Source organism: Antechinus flavipes, chromosome 1, assembly GCF_016432865.1.
Source record: "Antechinus flavipes isolate AdamAnt ecotype Samford, QLD, Australia chromosome 1, AdamAnt_v2, whole genome shotgun sequence".
NCBI lineage: Eukaryota > Metazoa > Chordata > Mammalia > Dasyuromorphia > Dasyuridae > Antechinus > Antechinus flavipes.
Window position 1 is genome coordinate 660,043,486 of NC_067398.1, and position 24,955 is coordinate 660,068,440.

Here is a 24,955-nt window from a genome sequence, read left to right on the forward strand (position 1 = left end):
CGGGTTCGTATTTGGTTCTCTGGGAGGAGGCGGAAGAATGGAAAGCAGCATCCCTGACCCGTGTTCAGCCTCCGCCAGAACCTCCAGTGAGCTCCTCCCCCCCAGGCTGCCTTTGGCCACTCTGGGGAAGTTCTGACTACTCCCATTGCTTCCTCCCCCTTAGTCAAAGTCTGCTCCTCTTAAGCGGAAGAGGAGGAGAAAAGGGTTTCTCCCATAGTTAGCCCAACCGCAGCGTCAGGCTTTCCTTGGACCAGTCCTCCCCGGCATCATCCTTAACCCTTCACCTTTGTTCACCCTCCAGCCCCTTCCAAAGATGCTGCCCCCCAAATTGAAGATAATACCCTTGACCCCAAGGCTTATTGCAGAGATAGGACTCGCTCCCAGAGAACAAACAGAAGCCGTAAACACTCGCCTGCGGCCCAGGCAAAACTAAGAAGACTTGCTCAAAGCAAGGGAGAGGAGGCATTTGATTGGGCACCTTCTCGGGGCGTGGCCCTGTGCCAAGCACTATATTTGACCCTCATCACACCCCTGTGAAGCAGGTGCCATTTTATCTTAAAAGCTGGAAGACCCCTCCTTTTGCAGGGGGAAAAACTCCCCAGAGAAGGGCAGTTGGCCAAGCTCACACAGCAAAGAAATGGTGGATTTCAAAGAACCAAAACCAGTCTTGTGGCTGAACTAGAGGCCTGGGAGGGCGGCAGAGAAGCCTGAGCCCCCCTAGAGGCCGGGCGAGTGCTGTGGCTCCTGGCAGTTATTTCTGAAGGGGAAGTCATTCTCGGCCCGTTGGTGCCCCCTAGATGGAGCCCTGGGCCGCAGGCTCCCTGCCGGACTCAGGAAGGGCTGTGTCCGGTTTGAGGAGTGCTTGGGGATCCTACGTCATGGACACCGAGGCACTTTGGAGCTCTTCTAGCCAATGTGCCCGTGCCAGAGGCCCATCCTGCTTCCGTGACTTAGCCGCGGGCAAAGGGGTGAGAGTCTCTGCAAGGAAACCTAGAGGGTTTTATTGGCTGAGCAGCGAGGCTGACATGAGGTGGCCGTGCAACGTGGGCAGCTGTGACTATCTCCCAGCTCTGCTGCACCCCCAGGCTTCAAGTGCCCATCTGGGGAAGGAGGGTAATGGTCCCTCCCAACTGCACCAGCAACCAACACACACTCACATTCACACTCACTTACGCACACTCACACTCATTCACACTCACACATTCACACACAAACTCACACTCACACACTCACACTCTCACACACACACACTCTCTCACACACACACACACATTCACACACACACACACACACTCACACGCACACACATTCACACACACACACACACACTCACACGCACAATGAGATTTGCTCAAGATGGTCTGGCAAGATCTGTGTCAGCTACAGCAGTGGTTGTTGATTATGAGTGCTTATGGCTTAATCATCCCTGACCCCCTTGAACAGTTTTTTCAATAGGATTTCTGTTTATCAGGGGTCATGGCTATCTGGGAGACCCTCAAGCTCTGATAGAGAGAGTGCCCTGTGGAAGCAACGACTTTAGCCTGGGATTTAATGGGGGATGTATGTACAAGGGATAGGGGTTGGGAATGTGTGTGGATAGATAGAAGAAAAGGGGAAAAGAATCACAGAACCCAGGTCAGGACTGGGAGGGCCCTTAGAACCCAGGAGGTCAGGACTGGGAGGGCCCTTAGAACCCAGGAGGTCAGGGCCGGGAGGGCCCTTAGAACCCAGGAGGTCAGGACTGGGAGGGCCCTTAGAACCCAGGAGGTCAGGGCCGGGAGGGCCCTTGGAACCCAGGAGGTCAGGGCCGGGAGGGCCCTTAGAACCCAGGAGGTCAGAGGAGACCTTACACTATGGAATGTCACAGTCAGGAAGTCCGTTAGGAAAAAGACTATAAAGCATCCTCCCTGGTTGGCAGCCTCACCTTACAGAGGAGGAGGGAGAACCGGAAGGGAAGACTGCTCAGGTCATCCTCAGGCCCCTGGGGACTCTCCTCTGCCTTGTTCAGGGCACTGACTTGGGCTGCGTCCCCGCCCCCTCCCCAGATACAGGCTGCAGCCCCCCCTTCCCCCACTGTTCCTGGCCCTCTGAATTAGGCCACTGAGCCCATTGACACAGTTTGGGAAGCTCTGAATGGCGGAAGCCCCGCAGTCAGTGGTCCCACCTCATTGCCTGCTCAGAATTACTTTGCAGAGGCTCCCGACAGCGGATTGAGGCCGTGGCCCCCGGGGGCCTCCCTCGTCCCCTACATTCGGGCCTGCGTCTCAGTCGGCCCTCACGCACTCCTGGGAAGGTTCTCGGGCCTTCAGCTTGCCCAAGGGGACCCTGAGAGCGGCTTTCAGCGCTGTGCCCGGGCCCCCAGCCCTGGCTCCTGGCCCCGCGCAGCCCTTCAGTCCTTGCCCGCTCCTGTTCGGTGGGAGGAACCTGCCGGCAAAGGCCGCAGCCTCCCGAGGCTCCTGGGTCGGTCAGGGCAGAGCGGGCCCTGCAGCCTGCGTCCCCCAGCCGGGGAGGGGGGAGGGCTGCGCACTCACGGAGGGGCCGGGCCTGCTCTCCCCACAGAGGACCAGCTGCCCCCTGGCTTTCCCAACATTGACATGAGCCCCCAGCTGAAGGTGGTGGAGCGCACAAAAACCGCCACCATGCTCTGTGCGGCCAGCGGGAACCCAGACCCCGAGATCACCTGGTTCAAAGACTTCCTCCCGGTGGACCCAAGCACCAGCAATGGCAGGATCAAGCAGCTGAGATCAGGTAAGGGTTCGGGTAGAAAGGGGCGGGGTCTGCGGGTGGCGGGAGACGGAGCCATCCCGGGCAAGCTCGGAGAAGGCAAGAAGCGCCTTCTGCCTCGGGACCGCTGAACTTGAAGGGGAGGCGACTTCCCGGGCAGGGGCGGGCTGCTCGGGGCATCCTCGGGCCCAGCCTCAGCCCCCTTCGGGGCCATCCCGACCAGAGCCACTCCCCGACAGCTGTGTGTATCTGCTCGGTGCCCGGCACTGGGCGCTGTTTGTCTCCCCCCATCTGTTCGTCCGTCTGTCCCCCGGATCCCCTGCTTGTTGGGCGCAGTGTTGCTTCTCCCCGTGTCCGTGTCTGCAGCCGTCCCCTCTCGCGAGCCCCCGCGTCACTCTGTGCATGTGTGGCGCCCACGTGGACGCACCCCGATCCGTGCCCGCCGCATGTCCCCGCCACGCGGGTCTGGGCGCACACGCCCGGGGGCACGTACATGCACGTCTCCGGGCCGGCTGTTGCTCTTTCCAAAGGGCCACCGACAAAATCCGCACCCAGACCCTCGAGGTCCCGGGGAGAGACGGAGCTTCACACGTCCGCGTTCCTTCTCAGCCTCCCCCCCGAAACCTCCCTGTTAAGCTGGGCTCGGGGATACTGCAGCGCTTCCCTGTTTCTCCCAGACTCTCCCCGGCTGATCCCGTGGGACAGCTGGCTGCCGTTAGTGCCCGTCCCCATCCTGGTCTGAGGACCACAAGTCTCCAGGAAGAAAGCTGCCCCAGGGAGTTGGGAGATGAAGGGGGACTGAGCCCTGTGGGATCCCCTTTTGGGCAGGGATGTGGGCCACAAGAAGAATCACTCTCAATTTCTGGCTTTAGCTAGCGAATGAGGAACCCAGCTTCATGCTCCTGAAACCCGGCCCCCACTTGGGGAAGAGCTCAGATGAAAACGAGGGCTCCGGATCCCCCAGCTCAGCAGCTGACCCTGCCTTCCCATGCTCCCCAGGACAAGGAGATGGTCCCAGGGAAAACAACTCTCTGATAATTAGTGTTACCCCAAAGTGGAACAGACTAACTCGAGAGTGTTGCATTTGGATCAGGGTGGAATGGACTGATCCATCCCAGAATCCCCCGAGAGATGGTGTCCATTCCCAGAGAAAAGGGTCCTTCCTGGGGGTGGGGGTCGGGATTGTCCAGACCAGTGGAGTTTTTTGTCTCCTCTTCCATGAGTCGCAGTGGTTGGTTCTGGAAAGGACCTAAGACCAGGAGAGCCATTGCACTTAGGGGCTGCTACTGTCTGAATAACCCACTTAACAAACTCACTGTTTTCTTTTCTGATTCACTATTTGAAACGTTCAGAGACCTTTGGTAAGTCTGTTTGATCAAGCAAGTTAAACAGCTAACGTCCTTCCTGACCCCGGAACTAATGACCACCCTAACAGCTTTAGACACGGCATGTTTACTAACCCCCCTCTCACTGGGAGCCCCCTCTCCCTCAGAACGACCTGTCCTCGGGGGCACCGAAGGCCAGAGCCTCAGAAAAAGGAGAAGGAAGGAGAAAGGAGACTGGGGCTGGCAGCCTTTGGGGCAAGACAGGGGGCCTTTCTGTCTCATCCCTGCCTCTGGGGGACCGAGGGAGGGGAGAGTTTCACATCTGAAAACAGGAGGAGGAGCCAGCACACACTGGCCAGTGGAGCCTGTTCCTGTGGGCTTAACATTGTATTTAAGACTGTGACCAGCTAGGGGATAACCCCCTGGACTTTGCCAGGACGATACCTCTCCCCTCACCACTGTCACCATACGATGATTAAACCTGTCGGAGAGGGCCTTCAGCGGCCTTCCAGACACGGCCACATGAGAAGAAGTAAGAGCAGAGCTTTAGAGTGAGACTTTTGTCAATAATGAGAAGCCATACCCATTTCTGATTTGATGGCCCCCCTTCACAGTGGCCCTGGGAGACAGATGGTAGCAATATCATTGGCCCCATTTTACAAATGGGGAAGCTGAGGCTCCTAGAAAGTAAAAGCTTTGCCCACTGTCCCATGGCTATGCTTCAGATTCAGGCCTCCCACCTCCAAGGACAGCATCCTTTCTGCTTCGCCATGCTGCCTCCCACAGGGGCTTCCTGCTGTCTGGGCCCTCCAGGGAGGAAGGGAATGGGGATTATCAAGGCACTACATTACTTGTGATTGTGTACAGAACAATTGGTCTTGGAGGGAAGAGACCTTGGGTTCAGTCCCAGATCTGAGACATAGCAACTTTGAAGCTTTAGGCAAGTCCTCCTCTCTCTGAGCCTCAGTTTCCTCATCTATAAAATTAGGAGAGTGGACTGAATATCTAGTCTTTTCCAGCTCTAATGCTCTACAATTGTGTGATGCAAAATGATGAAAGTTGTCTCTTTTCTTACCTACCATTCTATCAGCTTTCAGCTAATTCCACTCCCCACTTTGCCCCTGCTCAAGGAGGATTTATATTTTGATGGCAGACTCTTGGGCATTGAAAAAGAATACCAAAGGAATGAATTGATAACAGAGTCATTGAAACTCCTCATAGTCAGTGGTAAGCACGGAATAAACCAGCCTGGCCCAAGCCCTACTCCAGCAGTCCCTTTGAATCTGAAAGGAAAGAGAAGAGAGGTTTCTGAGGCTTTTCACTCAAGATTAAAGTGCCCTGGAGAGGTGGATTTTAGTCCCAGACTTGCCACTGACTTATTGTATGACCTTTTTCTGGGCCTCAGTTTCCCTTTCTGTAAGATGAATTGCTAAGGTTCCTTAGACTTATCATATACCCTGAATCCCAGGATCTCTGACCTGAAAGCCAGCAGAGCTACATTCTAAATTCCCTTCCTGCTGATTGTGCTTGTAATTTCTCCTTGAGCCTCATGTTCCCCATCTGTAACCTAAGGGGGATCTCTTCCTGCCTTGACATTGTGAACCGGAGGTGCTCTCTTCCCCCTGTTCTGTCCTTCTTCATTGCACCTCCTCCTGGAAGAGTAGCCAGGTTCACATTCACACAGAAGGCGTTGGTACTTGCTCTCCAGTTACTATGGAGACAAGCCCCGGTCTTCCCCTCCTGCTGCATCCCATCCCTCCCCGGGTCCCCGGCAGGTCAGGCCTCAGCTGGCATTGGTGATGGAGAGGAGACAGAGGCAGGCTGGTCTCCACCATCCATCCCTGGCTTCTGCCTTTGGAGGCAGGACTTTGGTCCTCAGACTGATTTTGGCCAACAGATCCCTCTCTGCCCCAAAGCCGAGCTCCCCGGTCCCCGACTCCCTTCCCCAGCCTCAGTCACTCAGCCTCTGATGGAATAAAATAAGAGAGGGGGTGTCTTTCAGGAGACCGATCCATTGGAGAAAAAACTTCTTCCCAGTCTCTCTCCCCCCAGACAAGGCGGAGTAAACTAGAAAAAAAAGCAGTAGATTTGGCTGTGGCAAAAAGTGCAGGTTGGAATCCCGGCTGTGGGAGCCTCCATTTCCTCAGCTTTCACATGACGAGCCCATCCCCACGGTGCCTCATGCAGCTAATGGTCTGGAGGGTTGGGCATGAAAGTCCAGTCTCCTTCCTCTTGCCCCAAGGGCAGCTGCCCCTGTTGCCCTCCACCAGCCCCCACGGTGGCAGACCAATTGGCTTACTCTGAGGATGGGAGCATAATCCTGGAGATCTCCCGAAGAGGCAGGTCTCTGCCCTCTGCTCCCTCCCTCTCTCGCCTCAATGCCTCTCCCCCAGCCTGATGTCCCTCTGACTCGACACAGGTGTCTGTCTCTCAGCTGGCTGGTTTGGGCTCTTCTCCTTTTCCCTCGGGGAGCTAAAGGAGTCCCCCCAAGACTGTGTCACTCCCCCTCTAGTGGGTCCCCAACTCACTCCATCCCTCTCTCTCCTTCCCTTGTGCACCCCGCCCCTACCCCTGTGTGAAACCCAAGCCCAAAAGCTAATCCCTGTGCTTCATTAACCTGGAGGGAAGGAGCTCCTGAGCCCCTACCCTCCATCTGTTCCTCGTCTAACTGTGTTTCCTAACTCCTTCCCCAAGCTGATTCTAACCCGTGCCTCATGTCCTTACCTCCCCTTCCCCATCCCAAGAGAACAAGGCAGTGCCTTCCAAGAGCTCTCTCTTCTGAAGACCACCCATCTCTCTGCCGGCCGGCTCTTCCCACTGAGTCTGTGGTGGGTGGGAATGTCCTGGTCTGTTGGAGGGAGCCCGTGGGCCAGCCCAGAGGGCTGCCGCCCTGGGAGTGGATGAGGATGGGAAGGGGAGAAGGCTCTCGCATCCACGGCCTCCTCCACTTCCCAACCAGAGCCGGGATACAGGCCGGTCCAGCTCCTTTTATAAGGGCAGCAAGATCCTTCCTCCACCTTTCCCCACTGTCCGGTTTTCCAAGAGCCTGCTGGAAAAGATGCTGCCTTAGTCCCCTGCTTATTGGCTGGGGGATGCTAGACACTCACTTCCCTCATCCATAAAATGGATATACCTCTTCCAAGGGAAGCTTCAGCAATTTGATGCCGTTGTGTGCATGTCCCCTCCCGGCAGGTTCATTTCCCAGAATAGGGAAAAGGAGACGGGCAGAGCTGGCAGAGTGACAAAGCCCTGGTTGCTCCCGCCTGCCCCCCCTGTCCTCTGGGAGCTGGTAAGGAGGCAGTCCCCAGTGGTAGTGACAGAGCAGGCAAGTCTGATGGGTGCTCCAGCAGCAGAGGGGTCCACACATAGCACGGAGGGCAAAGCAGCCGGGATTTAGCTCAAGCACTGGCCCAGCCGCTGGCCATCCCTGACTGTGGCCAAGTCCCTTCCCCTCTGCTGGCCTCTGTAAAATGGGACGTTGGAGTCGATGAGCCCTGTGTCCTGTTGAGCCCGGAGTGCCCAGCTTGTATACTTCCTAGGGCACGGGGACTTGTAGGAGACCATCAGTCCTGGCCCTCACAGGTTAGGTAGTTAAGGACAGACGTGGAAGAGACACTTCCAGTTGGAGAAATAGGGGCAGGTTCTGTTGGAATTCAGTGCCATTTTTAACAATTCCATTTGGGCAGCAATCTGTTAAATGCCTACTATGTTCTGTGTCCTGAGCTCGCACTGGAGGTCCCCAAATGGGAAACATCAGGGGCCCTGCATGCCGGGAGCAGTCTCCAAGGGCAGCAGAGGGACACCGTGCAGGAAAGCATACAGCCGGCAGAAGTGAAGGAGCCTGGCTCGGGCACTCCAGGTCACCTGGGGGACCTGTTGTATGAGGCACCGTGGAACAAGGAAGTAATGGAGTCTGAAGACTGCTCCTGCCCCCTACTCCCTGTGAGATCTCAGGCACGTCACTTAATCTGAGCCTCAGTTTCCTCATCTGTGAAATGAGAAGCTACCTGACCTTCAGGGTCCTTCCAAAGCTAATCTAGAGCCCCATGTCAGCTTCTGCCCCCTTTTCGCTCCAGATTCTATGAGCCTGTAAGGAAGCTTCACAAAAACACAAATACTTATGGTGCCATGGAGTGAGTTGAGGGCAAAGACAAGACAGAGACAAAATGCCCTGTAAGATGTGGGGAGAGAGAGGGCTAAAATCTCCATGGAAGAGGCAGGACCAGAGCTGGGTCTTAAGGGGAGAGAAAGATTTTGGTAGGCAGGACAAAGAGTACACAGGAGCTGGGACAGCCTGGGCAGATTATGGGAGATGGCAGGACAGATTAGGGAGCTTCCAGTTCGGAGAAGGACCAGAGTCCTACTGGATGGAGACCACAGGCTACAGAGAGAGGCAGGCACAGGCTAGCCCTTGGAGCCTGGGAGAAAAAAGCAGGCGCAGGCTAGGCCTCGAAGGCTGGGGAGAAAAAAAGCAGGTGCAGGCTAGACCTTGGAGGCTGGGAAAAAAGAAGCAGGTGCAGGTTAGACCTTGGAGCCTGGAAGAAAAAAGCAGGCGCAGGCTAGGCCTTGGAGCCTGGGAAAAAAAAGAAGCAGGCGCAGGTTAGACCTTAGAGGCTGGGGAGAGACAGCCACAGGCTAGACCTGGCTAGGGAGAGGCAGGTGCAGGTTAGACCTTGAGAGAGAGGCAGCCACAGGCTAGACCTTGGAGGCCAGGGAGAGAAGCAGGCACAGGCTAGGCTTTGGAGCCTGAGAGAAAAAAAGCAGGCAGACACTAGGCCTTGGAGGCAGGGGAGAGAGTCAGGCATAGGCTAGACCTTAGAGACTGGGGAGAGAAGCAGGCACAGGCTAGCCTTGGAGGCCGGGGAAAGAGGCAGCTACAGGCTAGATCTTAGAGACTGGGGAGAGAAGCAGGCACAGGCTAGCCTTGGAGGCCGGGGAAAGAGGCAGGCGCAGGCTAGCCTTGGAGGCCGGGGAAAGAGGCAGGTGCAGGCTAGCCTTGGAGGCCGGGGAAAGAGGCAGGCGCAGGCTAGCCTTGGAGGCTGGGGAGAGAAGCAGGCACAAGCTAGCCTTGGAGGCTGGGGAGAGAGGCAGGTGCAGGCTAGGTCTTGGAGGCCGGCTGGACAGCTCCTCCCCGCTGGCTCTCTTTTCTTCCATGGGGTCCTTTTTCAGCTGGCCGGCCAAATGCTTCTGTGTTTCACTTGACTCTCTTTGCTTCCCTTACAGAAAGTACTCCGATCCGAGGTAAGAGGCTTTCCCACTCAGCCACTCACTCAGTCACTCACTCACCCACCCGACTCACATACCCACCCACCTGCCCCTCCTCTCTTGCTCCCCCTCCACACACTCCTCAGCTCCCAGCCTCCTGCCTCCTGTCGAGGGCTCCAGCTTGAGCTAGGGCAGCCCCCCTCCCCCGTCACGCCCTTCTCCCCGTCCCTTCCTGGGCCTGTCCTCTCGTGTCTGTGCTCTTTTGTCTGTTTCTATGTTGGTCTTTGTGTGTCTGGGTTTGCCGGGACTGGGAATTACCTCTGCTAAGTCTGCAGATCACCGGCCTCACAAATGGGGCAAAAAATCTAGGGGAGGGGCGGGGGAAGGGGGGGAATGTTTGGGACACAGAGTTTTGCAAGGGTCAGTGTTTAAAAATTATCTGTGTAGATGTTTTGTAAATAAAAGTTTTAATAAAAAGTAAAAGGGGCAAAGGGGGGGATCCATCCCTGGAGTAATGGGGGATATGGCAGTCAGGTTGGATTCAGACCCAGAAACTTTGGGTTCAGACTGAAGCTCTGCTATTTACTGTCCTCCAGAACTGGGCTTTCCTCGGTGATGAAAAGGGGGAGCTAGAGCAGCTTATTTTTGAGGTCCCCTCCAGATCTATTCCCTGTAATGATAGCCGGTGATGCCATGGGCAGGACGCCGAGAGGGTCGGATTCACCCCGGCGTGTCCTACTCCTGCCCCTCAGGCCCGGCCCAGCATCAGCCAGGCCCGAAAACCCCCTCCTGAGGAGGGAAGGTCTAATGGCCGGAGCCTCGCCTTGGAGTCAGAGAACGAGAATTAGAATCTTTTAATTCAGTTCATTAAACAAACACTTAGGGGCTCCCCATAAGGCAGGCACTTAACTGTACAAAAAGGAAGGGAAAGCATCTTGGGGCCAGGCCTTCCAACGTACCTCTCTGGACTTCTCCGGTGCCCCCGCTCACCTGACAGCCCTGCTCTGGGCGCTGTGCCCGGGAACCAGAGTCCGGCAGAGACCTTGCGGCAGCTTTAGGCCCTTTTCTCTAGGATAGCCTTTCCCCGAGTCTCTCCGGAAGGAAGTTAGGGCAATGCAGCCGCCTCCCATCTCTGAGCCTCAGGTTCCCTTCTGGAGGTGAAGGGGCTTGCCTGAAACAGAAACGCCGGCTGTCCAGACCCAACTCTCTGGGCCGCGTCTCCACCAGCGGGAACGAGTCTCTGTAACATGCGAGTCTGAGATCTCGCAACTGGGCTGGCGGCAGCCTGGGGAGGTCCCTCGCAGGGAGACAGCTCACTAACATGTCCCTGGGGCAGGGCTTCATTCGGTTCAACAAGGCCTTTATTAAGCACCCACCTTCCCGGCAGCTGGCTCCTGGGTGGGCTGTGGGGCGCGCGGGTCAGTGAGGGGTGGGTGCAGACGGGGGTGACTGATACACAAGTGCAGCAGGGGGGCGCGAGCCCCGAGGCGCGAATTCGGTGGGATGGGGGCCAGTGGTGCCATTTCACACATCCGTGGTCCTTAAATGAGAAACTTGAGGCAGAGGGTTTCCCGCCCTCCGCAGCCGCCCATTAAGCGCCTTCTCAAGCCGGCCCCTTTATTGTTTTTCAAACCCCTGCTTGTAAATTCAGACCCGTTTTTACTTCCTCTGGGGGCCTTGGCATTGAGGTGTGTGACACTCACTCACTTGCAGAGATCCATCCGTTCTCACTGACTCCTCCCTGAGCACGGCAGGTTGAGTCAGGGTCTCTGAAATTCAGGCACATTTGCTTAGATGCAGCCCCTGGGCATCAGGGCTCCCCCCGAGGTAGACGCCCTCAGACAAGGGACCCACCTTGAAAGTGGCCCCGGCAGGAAGGTTTGCTGCTAGCTCCTCCTTACTCTGGAAAGTGGCCCCCGCAGGCCAGGGCCCGCTCCTGGGGCCCTGGGGAACCGCTGGGATGGAGCCTCCCTGGCCCTCAGCTCGGGCCGGCCCGCGGCCCCTCGCTGGGCTGGCAGCTGCTCACCGTCACCCTCCCAAGGACCTTGCGTTATAAAAGGGAAAGCAACAGGACAAGGAGGGGAATAAGTGAAAGGGCGGGCACTGTACTAGGCAGCCATCAGCTCCTAAGCCCCCTAATTGCTCTCGGGCCTTGGCCAGGCAGTGCGGCTGGATACGCCTGTTCTTGCATCTTTCCCTGGGCTGCCTCGGCCGGGGGAAGGCCATGGGTCATTGCCCAGCCCTCGGTCCAGCAGGGTCTCAGTCACGTGGTCCCACCCTTGGATGAGCCCATTAGATAGAAAACACGGAGGCTGGGGGCTCGTAGCCCGCAGGGAGACCAGGGGACGGGGCGCCCCCCGCCAGGGCTGACCGGGCCAGGATGGTCGGCTCCCACTGGAAGTGCTTGTGGAGGCCTGGGCCAGGCCAAAGGCCCGCAGCCTCAGGGAGGTCCAGAGTGGAGCGGCCCGGCCCAGGCACTGACTCCCTCTGGTCCTTCTCTCCCCGCCCCTCCCCCTGTCCCCCCGCAGGTGCCCTGCAGATCGAGAGCAGCGAGGAGACGGACCAAGGAAAATACGAGTGCGTGGCCAACAACAGCGCGGGAGTGCGCTACTCGTCCCCCGCTAACCTTTACGTGAGAGGTAGGGAGCGCGTCGTCCCGACACTCAGGGCGCAGCCTCTCCCCCCCCCCCCCCGCACCCTCCGGGTTCTCCCCGGCTCCCGCAGACCCGAGCGAGATCCGCGGGTGGGGCTGGGCCCCAGCTAGGAGAGTCAGACAAGGGCTCCCTGAGACATAGCCCCCCACCCCCAGGGAGCGCCCGGCTGCTCGTCCAGGAGGCCCTCCCGGGCCTGAGAAGCTGGGCTCGGGCCGGCCCCCAGGGGGTCCCCGGAGACCCAAGGCTGTGCAGGAGCGCTTAGTCAGAGCAGGCCCAGGGGCCTGCGAGCAGTGTCCTGTGCAGGGGGGCGGGGGGGAGAAGGCGCAGGGGGCTTTTAGAGCCAGCAGCCGATCCCCAGATGAGGAGTAGCCGGCCCCTCGCCCAGCCCGGCCCCACAGGGGCTCCGGGAGGGAAGCCAGCAGCAGGAGGCCCTCAGTCACCCCCACAGCGGGACAGGGGGCAGGGTGGGAGCGATCTGTCTTGGGCCTGCAGGGCAGGGGGAGCCCGCAGGTCTCCACCCCTCCCCACCCGTGCTCTTAGTCAGCTTCCCATGGTGTATTGTGCTGCAAGCCCTCCCCACCCCACCCCCTCATTGTCTGGGCTGGCTTTGCTTTCTGGGCCTCCCCCCCCTCCTCCTCCAATCCTGTGCCCCCCCTCCTGTCCTTCCCCCCTCCCGGGCCCAGGAGAACCACTGCCAGGGGAGTCGGGGAGAGTCTGAGGGAGCCGGTGGCTCCCGGGGCTGGACCCACACCCGGACACTGGGGTCCCTTCTAGCTGGGGGTGGGGGCTGAAACTCACACGAGGGCATCAGTGACTGACAGCCCAGAGTGTGCCCACCGACCCACAACCGGGGCTTCTCTGGTGGTAAAGTCCTACATGGGAGCGCTCTTGGTGGCCCTTCAGGTGTCATAAGGATGGAAGGGAAAGAGCTCAGGGACCGTCCCCACCCAGTCACCTGTACCCAGAGCCAGCCCCGGCGGGCGGAGACAAGCCCCATCAGCCTGGCTCCCCCTCCCACGGCCGAAGGCTCTTCCTCTGTGCCCCCCTCACCCCCAGACCGCCTCAGAGGCTCCCCCTCGTGCCCCCTCCCCCCTGCCCGCTCACCCCGGGGCACCCCCGCCTGGGCCTCGGTGCCCCGCGGGCTCGTCAGGCAACAGCCGGTGGGAAAGAGCCAGAGCTTCCCTTTGTTTGCCTTTGTAACCCACCCGTTCTGCCCCCTTCTCTCTGAGTGCTTCATGTAATAGGAGGAGAGCACAAATCAGAGACGGGGCATAGCAGGAAGGCAGCCAGGGGGCAGGAGAGCCCAGGCCCGCGCTCCCTCCGGCCTGGAACGGGAGCAGTCGGACCCCTCCCGGGTTCCCCAAGTGTAAGGCAGGAGAGCCGGCGCCTTTCTAGGAGAGAAGGTGTCTCCGGTCTCTGCCCCCTTTGGCTCAGGTCAGCACTCCACCGAGGGAGCTGCCCAGAGGCCCCCCCACCCCACGGCTGCAGAACCCCCCCCCCCCGGCCACACAAAGCCCCCCCCCCTGGCAGCACAAAGCCACCTCCCCCCCCCCCCCGGCCACACAAACCCCACCCCCCGCCGCACAAAGGCCCTGACAGACTTAGGGACCGAGGAGCCCCTCTCCCCAAGACCAGCCGCCCCCTCTCTCCCCCTCCCCTCCACCAGCAAGGCGCAGGCCTGGGCAGCCCCACAGCTTTGGGTGAGAGCAACCCTCTCTCCCCCCGAGGCCCCCGAAGGACCACCAAGGCGCACCCCCCCCCCAGCAGTGCCTGGTTCCCTCCCTGACCCTCTGTCTCTCTGTGAATGTTTGGGGGAAGCTTCCCGAGTTCTTCCGAGACTGCCAACCAGTCAGGCAGCAGCCCCCGCAGGCGGGCAGGGGGCGGGGGGTGGGCTGGGAATGGGGGAGGGGCGGTCGTAGCGGGGCAGGGAGGGTCGCTGAGGGGCGGAGGGCGGGGGTGGCCGAGGGGAGGCAGCGGGCCTCCGGGGCTCCCTCCTCGGCTCCCTCCGGGGACCAGGGGCAGGGGGGGCCGGGCTAGCGGCGGCAGCTAACTCCTGCCGCCTGGCCGGGCCTAGGCCCGGAGCTCGGACACTGAAACTGTCACAAGACAGAAGCGCCAGGTAGAGCTAGAGTCGGTGTCAGGGGCGGACCGCAGGAGCTGTTTGGCTTTTTTTTACTTTGGAAGTTTCTTTATTTTATTTTCGAGAACAAGCAAAGAACGGTTGCAGCTAACAGCCTTGGGAAGGCCTCTTTTACTCTCTCTGTGTTTCCCCTTATTTTTTCTCTTCTCCTCATGTCATTGTGTTCCGCATCAAACCCCCTTAACATCCCTCAGAGCTACGAGAAGGTTGGTGTGTTTTTTTCTTTTTTACGTTCTCTACCCACATTTTTACATTCTTAAGACAAACAAACAAACAAATCAAAAAAGTCAATCAATCAATCAATCAATTAAAAAATTTAAATAAGAGCGAAAAAGCAAGAGAAAATGTTTCCGATGCGCCCGGCCCGCCGGGCGGGTCACTACCCGCGACGCCCTGCATTGTGAGCGCCTTTCTGCATCCCGTTGGTAATGTCGTTGCTGAATTTTTGCACTCTACGTCGTCATGGTAACTTGGCGTTTGGGCCACTGGGCCTGATGCATGATGGGAGAATGTCACTCTCTTCTGCATGCCACTTCCGTTGATTTGATCCGTTGGGTTCAAGACGCCTTCTGAGTGTTTGGTTTATTCTGTTCCTTTATCTCTTCGGTTGTGTCGGTTTTCTCTTAGGTTGGTTTTTTTTTATAAGCCAAAATTATGATTTGTTTTGTTTTATCCCCTAAAAAAGTTCTGTCTTTGGTTCCGTTTTGTCCTTTTTCTTTGCTTTTGTTTCTGACTGCGCTGTGTGGGCGTTATTTTCCCGCGAGTTGTGCAGAAAGCCAGTGTTCCTGCCCCCAGCCTGGCCCCCCCCTTGGCCCCCCACGGGTAACTGAACCACACAGGAGAGGGGCTGCCCGGCTGGAGAGCCTGCCCAAAGCGGGTGCCCGAGCCTCGGCCGGCAGCAGGGCCCAGTCTTCCGCGGCATCCCCGCAAGTCCCACTGCCTCTTCCCAGGGCCGGAGCCTCAGCTCAGCGCAGCTCCCTCTCCCCCTCCCGAGGAGCCCCCCAGGGACGAGCCCGGTAAGCGCAGGCCGAGCTCAGACTCCCCACCTCTCTCTGCTCCACAGAGCAGTCCCATCCCCGCAGTGCTTTACAAAGCACTTTCCCTCCCAAATATCATTGCTCCCATCCGACAGATGGAGAAACTGAGGCCCAGAAGGAAGGAGTGGGTTACGAGGGATCCCCTGATTTGCCCGCCCAGTATTAAAGTAAACATGACAAGGGAAGCTGTGGAATTGTGAAAGATGCTTTCTTTTGGCCCACTTCCCAGCGAGTGACACATATTATAACATCAAATGAGTCTAATTAGTGCAGGGACAGGCTGTGGCGGGGGTGAGGCCGGCCTGGGGGTGAGCCCCGGGGGGGCTCCAAGCATCACAAGCCTTCTCCCGCCCCTGCCAGGGCAGAGCTGCAGGGGCCCAGCGCCCAACCCGGACACCTGCCCCTCGGGGTGACCGGAGCGTCCCAGAGCGGAGCCAGAAGGGCCCAGCTGGGCCACGGCTTACAGGCCAAGGGACGGGGGCCCGCCAAGCCCAGAGGCCAGCCCGAAAGGGCCAGCAAGAGGCAGGCTCCGGAGCTGAGCCCGAGCCCTCCCTTCCCCGCATCCCTGGGGAAAGCTGCCTTCTGCCCGGGCTCCAGGAGCCACAGCGAGCTCGCTGTGGTTATGGTGGCCGGGCCCAGGGTCCTCCCAGCCCCCAGTGAGGTGCCCCAAGTAGGGATGAGAGGGATGAGGGCCTTCTCCTCCATGCCCTGAGCTGAGGCTTCTTCTCAAGTGGGAAGGGGGGTGAGCCAGTGAGGCTCTGCCCGTGGGCAGCGTGGGGGCCCTCTCTGAGTCCCAGGGAACTGCATTTCTGTCCCCGAGTGGCCTGGGAAGATTTCCTCCAGCCCAGGGCAATCCCCTTCCCAGGGTCCTTAGTTTTAGCGCCAGGGGATTCTTGAGAAATCCACAAGCAGGTGTTACAGTCTCTCCTGTGTGTGTGTGTGTGTGTGTGTGTGTGTGTGTGTGTGTGTGTGTGTGTCTGTCTGTCTGTCTGTCTCTGTCTCTCTCTGTCTGTCTCTCTTTCTGTCAATGTCTCTCTGACTTTTTCTGTCTCTGTCTCTCTGTCTCTCTCTGTCTGTCTCTCTTTGTCTCTCTCTCTCTCTCTGTCTCTCTGTCTCTCTTTCTGTGTCTGTCTCTCTGTCTCTCTCTCTTTCTGTCTCTGTCTCTCTCTCTCTCTGTCTCTGTCTCTCTCTCTCTCTGTCTCTCTCTCTCTGCCTTTTCCTTTTTCTGTCTCTCTCTCTCTTTCTGTCTCTCTCTGTCTCTGTCTCTGTCTCTCTCTGTCTCTCTCCCCCTTTCTCTTTCCCCCTTTTTCTCCTCTATACAGTCCCAGGTTGCTAAGATTTTCACAGCCCCTTCTCTACCCTCTCCACCCCTTCTGCTTTATACCCCAATCCTTTACCCTTGGACATCCGAACACCCCTAGAGAAGCTGGCAGAGCTTCCTCCCAGAGCCCCCTGGGTTGGTGCCATATTACCTGTGACTGCATCTTTGGGAAAACCAACTGAGCCTGTGAGCCCTTGACAACATCTGCACTGCAGAGAAGGCAGATTCAGCCGGCTTTTGCCATAGATCCACCCTCCCCCTTTCCTAGGCCTTAGATGAGGGGGACCCCCTTATAGACAACACAGGAAGGCCTCCCCCTCAGCTGTGGGACTCCTGGGTTGTTAAGACTCAGAGGCAATCAGAGGGGATTGGAAGCTGCTGCCAGGATGCCCATCAGGCTGGATTCGATTTTCACAGAATTTGAGGATTGGAAAGCTCAGTGGCCACCTCATCCAGGCCATACATTTTCTTGGAAACTGGCCCTGGGTAGGCACTGAAGACAGGCAGGGGAAACCTCCCATCTCACACAAACTCACCCTCACACACAATCTCACACACTCACACACACACACATACTCACACACACAATCTCACACACTCACACACACACACATACTCACACAATCTCACTCACACACACAATCTCCCACACACACATACTCACACACACAATCACACACACAATCACACAATCACACACACATACACTCACACAATCACACACACACACTCACGCACACAATCTCACACACACTCACACACATACTCACACACACAATCTCACACACACACACTCACACACACAATCTCACACACTCACACAATCTCACACACACACTCACACACACATACACACACACTCACACACACAATCTCACACACACAATATCTCACACACACACACTCACACACAATCTCACACACACACTCACACACATACACACACACACTCACACACACAATCTCACACACACTCCCTCACACCTCTCTTTGCCCGAAGTCACTCTAGCTTCCAGAAGACCTCCCGCCCCACAGGGCCGTCTCTGGAGGAGAGCCCAGGGCCCAGGCTGGGCCCCATACTCATTATGTTATCCATGAATGGAGGGAGCCGATGTGCTTCTCCAGTCTGCAGGAGGGCAGAGGCGCACTGGGTGTCAGAGCCGGGAGAGGGAAGCTGGGACAAGGGCTGGATCGAAATGCTCAGACCGAGTAGGGACAGCTGTAGTGAGTCTGGATTTGTCCCCATACAGGCAAGGCAGGGCTTCAGGCCACGGCCCCTGGGCTTGCAGGAGAAGGCCCTGAGTGTTTTAGAGACCGAGCCATCCCGGGATGTGGCAGACAGGGAAGCTTCTGGGCCCGAGAGAGCCTCGGTGTCCCGGGGAGAGCCGCCCCTCGGCTTGTCCCCCCTCCCTTTTCCGACCCACTGAGGGGTCATGCTCAGTTCTGGGCCCACGTCCCTTAGCGACGATGCTGACGGGCTGAAGCACTTCCAGAGGCGGCTGATAGGGACCGGACCGGGCGGGAAGGACGGCGTATGAAGGAGAACACCATCGCTCTGTCTTCAGGTGTTTGAAAAGTCGGCCTTGGAGAGAGGGACGAGACTTCTCCCGCAGAGCTGGGGGGTCACAGTCTGCCTTCATGTCCCCAAAAGTGCAGTGGGCGCGGGCTCCCCGAGAAGCAGAGAGGTCTCTGAGGCTCAGGAAGTGGCTGCTCCCTCGCCCCCTCGTTTCCTAGCGGGGGTCCCTGCTCAGGTAGAGGCTGGATGAGCGGGCCGCAGATTCCTCCCAGTCTGAGGTCTGTGCCTTCCCAAGTGAGGGGGAATCCAGCTTGGGGATTCCTCTAAGTCAGTGGCTCCAGGGCTGGGGAATCCAGGCGTGTTCCTCCCTGTGCCCGGGCCAGGAAGCCCCAGCGCGGTGTCAGGCTGAGAAAAGGAAGGCTTCGGTAGCTCTTAAATGGACTTCCCCCGTCTTCCCTACCCCAGCCCAGAGCAGGGCCATCCCAGAGAGGAAAGGACACTGAGTGCTGTGAGAGGCCCGGCTTCAGATGCTAACTCGCCCATCTGTTTATCCCTTGTGTCACTTAGTATAAGTCACTTTCCCAATCTGAGTCATCCCCAGAGTCCTGTCCAACTCCAAAACCTACGCTTCGATAACTTCATCTTGGTGGGTTTTCCAGGGGTAGGGGCCCTGTAAGGGGTGTAAGAGCGCAAACAGTAGGGGCTTAATTGTGCAGCACAGGCTTCTCCCTGGGGAAGGACTTCCAAGAAGGGAATCTCCCCTGGGACTCATTGTTTCCTTCCAAGGAGGTCTTGGAGTAATAGTTGGGGCACGACAGGCTGCTTGTAGTTCTCAAAGCCTGTGGCTCCCAGTCTTGTAATGATGTTGTTAGCTAACTGAAGAAAAATAGTGAGTAGTGAAAATAAAGGTAGAATTTCTCTCCGTCCAGCTTCACAGAGCCCCTTTTGAAGTCAATTCGTGGAGCTCAGATATAAGAGCCCGGGGATGGATTAGTTAAAAGAGTTCCAGACTTCAGCTTGTAGCTGTGTGTCTTTGCACAGTTCAGGCCTTCTCTGACCCTCGGTCTCTCCATCTCTAAAATAAATAGATTTGAGTAAATTATTTCTAAGGTGCTTCTCAGTTTTGCCGGGCTGCCAGCACGGACACTGGGCCACGGAGAATTGGGAGAACTTGTAGCAAAACGGGGCAAGTTGGAGACAAAGGAAGCCGTTCTGGAGAGTCTTAAATGTCTGCAGGAGAAGTGGCCGCCTATTGTGTGGGCCTTGAATATGACAAGGAAGGGACAGCCAGGCGGTGCAACGGTTAGAGCACCAAGCTTGCAGTCAGGAGGGCCTGGATTCAATGTGGCCTCAGACACTTACTGTGTGACCCTGGGCAAGTCACTTCCCATGTTTGCCTCGGTTTCCTCATCTGTAAAATGAGCTGGGGAAGAAAATAACGTGTGTTCCAATATCTGCTAAGAAAACCCTAAAAAAGAGAATCATGAGGAGCCAGAGAAGTCAGCAATCCCTAGGGAGACAGCACAGGCTAGGGACTGTCCAGGTCTCGAGAGACCGTCCAACTACTGCTCCCTGTCAGCTCCCTCCGAAGCAGAGCCCGGGCTGGAGAGAGGGCATTCGGAGCAATTTTAGGCATCTCTGCCGTTAGACACAAAATCCACACATCCCGGAGAACCCGCTTGGGGTCAGATGACCTCGCTGAGGAGAACAAGCTTAAGATATTAAAGCCATAACTCCCTGCCCCCAGCCAAGTGTCTCTTCCCTGGTGCCCAGCAAGTACAGCTGGGAGCTCTTTTCAGCTGAAAATCGTTCCCGTTGGTTCCCCTCAGCTCAGAACCACAGATAGAATGGTAGGGAAGGGCCTGCAACCGTTCTTCTCTACTCTGGAAAATTGCTCAGCCTTTCTGGGTCCTCATCCCGTAGGTCTCCTTAACCTTCCTCCTATCCCACCCCCAACTCTCACCCCCAAGTGAGTGAGCTCTGAGCCAAGGAGACGCTCAGGGGCAGAGCTAGCTAGCCCTCTCCCTACTTCTGTGTGTGTGTGTCCCTCTGTCTATTCTTTTTCTTCCTCTCCCCCTTTCTCTCCCCTTCTTTCCTTCTCTCTCTGAATATCTCTCTCTTGTCTCTGTCTCTGTCTCTCTCTGTGTGTGTGTCTCTCTCTCTGTTTTTCTGTCTCTCTCTGTCTCTGTGTGTGTGTGTGTCTCTCTCTCTCTGTCTCTCTCTCTCTCTTTCCTCACCCCTCAGTATCCTCTCTGCTTCCCTGCTCCAGCCCTCCCTGCCCCACTGCCTACCATCTTTGTACCTGCGGGATTTCTCAAGAGCACAGACCACGACCCAGGCTCCCCCAGGAACACTGCGCTGGGACTCTCTTGCCTGCCTGTATCTCATACCTTGCACTGCTGTCTCTCTGTTTTAGGGGGGGAGGGGAGGGAATTAGATTACACCTTGTCAGAATCAAAGCAAAGCCCCCCCCCCCAGATGCCCACATCTGGTCTTCAGCCGTGCGGAGTGAGGTGGATTGGGACTCAACTGAGAGTGAGCTGCTCTGGATCCTCTCTCTTGTTTTAAACCAAAAACAATTTTTTTTTATTTTTTTTTTTTTTACAAAAACTAGCCAACCAAGGGAAGACATTTCCAGTGTTGGGAACCGCCCAGACAATAGAGCTTTTAAAAGCCATCACCCCCAGCACCGGGGCACATCCCCCTCCACCCAATTGCTGAGGAGGCAGGATCCCTCTGTTCTGACTTTGAATCTGGGTGGGAGATAGCTGGGGGAGTGGGGCGGGCCAGGGACCAATGGGAAGAAGGGGCAAGGGGCCAGAGGCCCTCGGGGCCTCCTCTGGGGGCGAGGCGGGAGAGAGGCGCGAAGTCAGAACGTTGGGTCTGGGTCTCAGATGTGGGCCTGAGAAAGGGCGGCCTGGGCGTGGCAGTGGGGGCCGTCGTGACCCCTGCAGCCCAGCCCTGACAGGTGTAATCTAAGCTTCACTAATACTCTAGAGGCTGTCCATTACCTTGTGTCCATGCTCCTTCCCCCCATCTTCATTTTGGGGTCAGATGGAGCAGCTCCTCTCTCCCCAAAATGGCCAGTACTGTCCACCTTCTCACCCCATTGGAGCAGAGGCTTGCTGAATGTTGAGATGTTAACACTGATTTCGTTCCTAGTGCTTCAACCAAATCACTTCACCTTTTGATTTCTCCTCCCCCCTCCCCAAATCCTCACCCCTCCTCCTTTCCCCCTCCTTCTCCCCTGCCCCCTTTTGGTCTGGTTTGGTTTCCTCGCTCTTCCTTTTTTGGGGGGTCTCTTCCTATTGCTTTGACCGGTTTTGAGTTGGTTTTCATGTGAATCGGGGTTTGAAGCGGCAGGTTCTCTCACCACCACCTCCTCCCCCTTTCCGGCCCACCTCCTGCCCTCCTTCACCCCAGTGGGTTCCCCCACCGGGACGCTGGCTAATGGGTGAAGGATTGGAAAAGCCGGAGCCAGCCGGATCCCTCCCCGGGAGCATGCTGAGGACAGAGGCTGGTGTTGCCAAATTAACCCGCCTGGACCCTCCAGTCAGGTCGGTAACCGTGGGGGTGGGTCCTGCGGGGCCCTCCCGGCCTCGTGGGCCCCACACCTGCCTTCCTCTCTAACCCACATCCTCAATTTCTGCAGCTGGGGGCAATGATGTTGGGTGGGTCAGCGAGGGGTTGAGCCTAAACTTGGCAGAACACAGCCTCGGCCACCCCACCACCCCCCTTTTCCTGGGACCCTTCCATTGGCTCAGCAGCCTCCAGGCAGACATTTCCTGGGGGTGAGGGATCAAGGATCCTCCTTGGAGCCACCGCCTAGCCAGGTCTCAGAGTGGCCCCCGGAAGAGGAGGCAGCCCCATGCCCGGGTCAGGGACCCCTTCCAGCCAGACTGGGCTGCAACAATAGCAGACTTTGCCTGCCACCTTCCAGAAGCCTTTGCAGTTTCTGGACTTTGATGTGTGGCTTGAGATACGATGAAATGTGTCAGGAGAGAAAGCTGAGCAGCTGAGTGGATCGGGCTCCCGTGTGGCTCTCCTGCTCGCCATTCATTCTGATGCAGCTTCATCTCTCACAGACTTGAGGAAGGACAGCCTAGTTTCTCTCAGTTCTAGTCAGTTCTCTATCATGATTCAGGGTTCTTAATCTTTTTCTGTGTCCTGGACCCCTTTGTCTGTTAGTCTAGAAATACTCTTCTCAGAAAACCGTTTTTAAACACATAAAATAAAATACATGGGTCAAAAGCCAGAGACCAGTTACTTCAAAATAGTTATCAATTTTTTTAAAAATGTAATAATTAAAAATAATTTTAAAATTTAATTTAAAAATTCATAGAGCACATGAAACCTATTTATAGACCCCTTAAGGGCCTTCCTGAATCCCCAGTTAAGAACCTTTGTTTTGAGAGATCCTTTCATGCTACCTTTGAAAATAAAGGCTGACTGCTCCCTGTTAGTTTTATGACCCTTTGGCTCACAGGACTAAGCGAGATCATTTTTAAAGCCCTCTTTGGATGTGCTGTTGGCCTCTGATGAGAACCACTGTATAAGGCAGCCATTCATTTGAGAACAGATGCTTCCACCAAGGCAAGGGCTCAGGCCTACCTGAGAGCCATAGGACCTCCCTGTTTGCACTTAACCATTGGTCCCATTGTCTGCTCAGCTTTCTGAACCGGGCCAGAATGGGACCCACCATGTGCCATGGAGAGGAGCTCTCTGCTGGCTCTTCTCAGCCCCCTCCAGCCATCTGGAGCTCCCATGTCTTAGTCCTGTCCTCCAAAGTCTAGTCAAAGGGTCCTGGTCCAGAGTGGGCTGAATTCTTATCCTTGGGAGCCTTTATTTTGACCCCTGGCCCCTTCCATGGTCCTCTGCCCTACCCCCACCCTACCTCCCTAAGGATAATAGCGAATTGCACTTTACTAAATTGGCTGCTCTTCCTCTGTCTTTCAAACGATTTAAAAAAAAAAAAACCCAGTGGAGACATTTGAATTTAGGCGTCTTGGGCTCCAATCCCAGCTTTGCCATTTACTGTGGCCTTTAAGAAAGTCCATTTTCTGAGCCTCGGTTTCCCCATCTGTAAAATTAGAGGAGTATACTAGGTGATCTCTAAGTTCCTTTTCTTCTGGCTTTAATTCCTAGGATCCATGTACTATCTTCCTCCCTAGAGATGGAGTAAGGACCAGCTGTGGGTAACAGAGCTACCCAAATAGAGGGTTTTGAGGGAATACTCTGAGGCCTGGACTGGTTTGCCCAGTTTTTTTCTCCAGGAAGATCCTCCCTGTCCTATGGCCCTATGGCCCCAAGCACTAAGGCCAGCTTGAAAGCTACAGTTTTCTAATTCCTCCATCTCAATTGCCTCTTCTCATTCAGCAGGGGAGTTTCTCTCCCAGAGGCAGCCTCCCATGTTTGCCTGGCCCCTCCAATTCTAGAGTTGCAGATGGAAAAGGGTGCTCGCTGGGGTCCCAGAAGGAAGCCCAAGAAAATTGGTCCCTGCTAGCCTGTCATTCTAGGCCTTCCTCGTCCCTGGAGGTGGCGGGCCCAGGGCCAGCCCCGGGTCTAGGTTTGCGTTCTGCCAGGGGGGCCCCCTCCCCAGGGAAATAGGAGCCCTTTTCCTTTCAGACCCCGATTTTCAGCACCCACACACCCATCCGATATGCTTTCTCTTAGTTTTTTTTTAGTCAATTCTGTTTTTTGTCTTTGATTAATTAATCCTCAGTTTGAATTTCCTGTCGTGTCTGTTTCCATGACAACTCAGCGTTCGCATCCCACCTGCTGGTGTTTGTATGTTGCTGTGGATGCTCTCTGCTGACTGGATCCCATCCAGTGGCGTCCCCTCCATTCTCTCCTCCATGGCCCCCGGCTCTCCTCCGAAAGTCACACATGTCCTTTCCGCACCGCATCCTCCCCCAGCCCCCTTCACTGCCCCGACACCTCCACTCCGTCTGCATGTCCTTCTCTTGGGTTCCATTTAAACTTTCTCTCCATCTTGTCTCCGGTGTGACTCTGGGCTTTCGCAGGACTCTGTTTTCTGAAATGCTGGTAGCTTCCTGCCCAGCGGGGCTTCCTGGGCCTCCTCCTCTCCTTCCCACCGGGACTTTTGTCCGCCTGGGATCCTAGGCCTCCCATTCCCTGGTCATGCAATCAGTGGCTCTAGGCCCTTCCCCATAGCTCTTCCTCAAGGCATGAGGAGCCTCAGGAGCCAAGGCAGGGAAGCCCCAGCTGCTCAGCCGAGAGCCCCTGCTGGTGACCTACGAGCACCCCCTCCCTGGAGCCAGAGGGAACTTCCTGAACCCCCAACTCCCTCTCTCAAGAGCCAGACAGAAGATAGGAGCCTCCCACTGTGCGATCCATGAGCCTTTGACATTGACTCCTACAGAAGCCACCCCAGAGGCCCTTCCATTACCCCTCCTTTGCCAGGATGTGGCCCTCCTCTGGTCCATCCCCCTGCCTTTGGGTGGGATTGCATTCGAGCCCCTCCCCAAAATATAAATACCGGAGAAGCAGCAGGGCCACTGGCCACTGACTGGCTGGGAACCTTTGAGTAAAATCTTTTTGAGTTCCCAGTCTTCGTAAACACACACAAAATGACAGTGATCAGACCTCAGCTGCCCGAGCCTGGCCTGGATGGGGAGAGGAAGGGTCTGTGACCTTCTGCTTGTTCTTCTGATGATAATGCTCAAGGACCTCATGGAGGAGGCAGGTCAGACTCCACTTTTCCCATGTTATGGATGAGGAAGCTTAGGGTCTAGAGAGGCCTGATGATTTAGCTCTGACCGGGGCTCCAGCCCACGCCTCCTGACTGAGCCTTCCCTGCTCCGTCACACTGCCGGCTCCAGGGATAGCCCTCTTCCTTGGCTGCCTACTTATCAAGCCTCCCCAGGGAGCGAGGATTCTTCCACCAAATTTACCCTGGATCTTCTGTGCGGCAGCTTAAGCCTCGCCCTGGGAGAGGAGCTTTTTACAGCTCCCGGGTTCCCAGGAGGGTTTGGACCAACCTGGTAGAGTGAAAAGAGTCAGAAGGCCTGAA

General features: G+C 56.7%; 1 protein-coding gene across 14 annotated transcripts in view; it reads left to right on the forward strand.

Annotated features, from left to right (window-relative positions):
* PTPRS (protein tyrosine phosphatase receptor type S) overlaps positions 1–24,955 on the forward strand; it is a 197,821-nt gene that overhangs the window by 120,291 nt on the left and 52,575 nt on the right. For 7 of the 14 annotated variants that reach the window (XM_051971819.1, XM_051971817.1, XM_051971821.1 and 4 more), the window contains exons 5-7: positions 2,560–2,748; positions 11,783–11,893; positions 14,243–14,254. In XM_051971819.1, the coding sequence (XP_051827779.1) occupies positions 2,560–2,748; positions 11,783–11,893; positions 14,243–14,254 (312 nt within the window). Of the gene's footprint in view, positions 1–2,559; positions 2,749–11,782; positions 11,894–14,242; positions 14,255–20,826; positions 21,480–24,955 lie in introns of those variants that run through there. The other 7 variants (XM_051971820.1, XM_051971822.1, XM_051971829.1 and 4 more) reach the window with 2 other exon arrangements.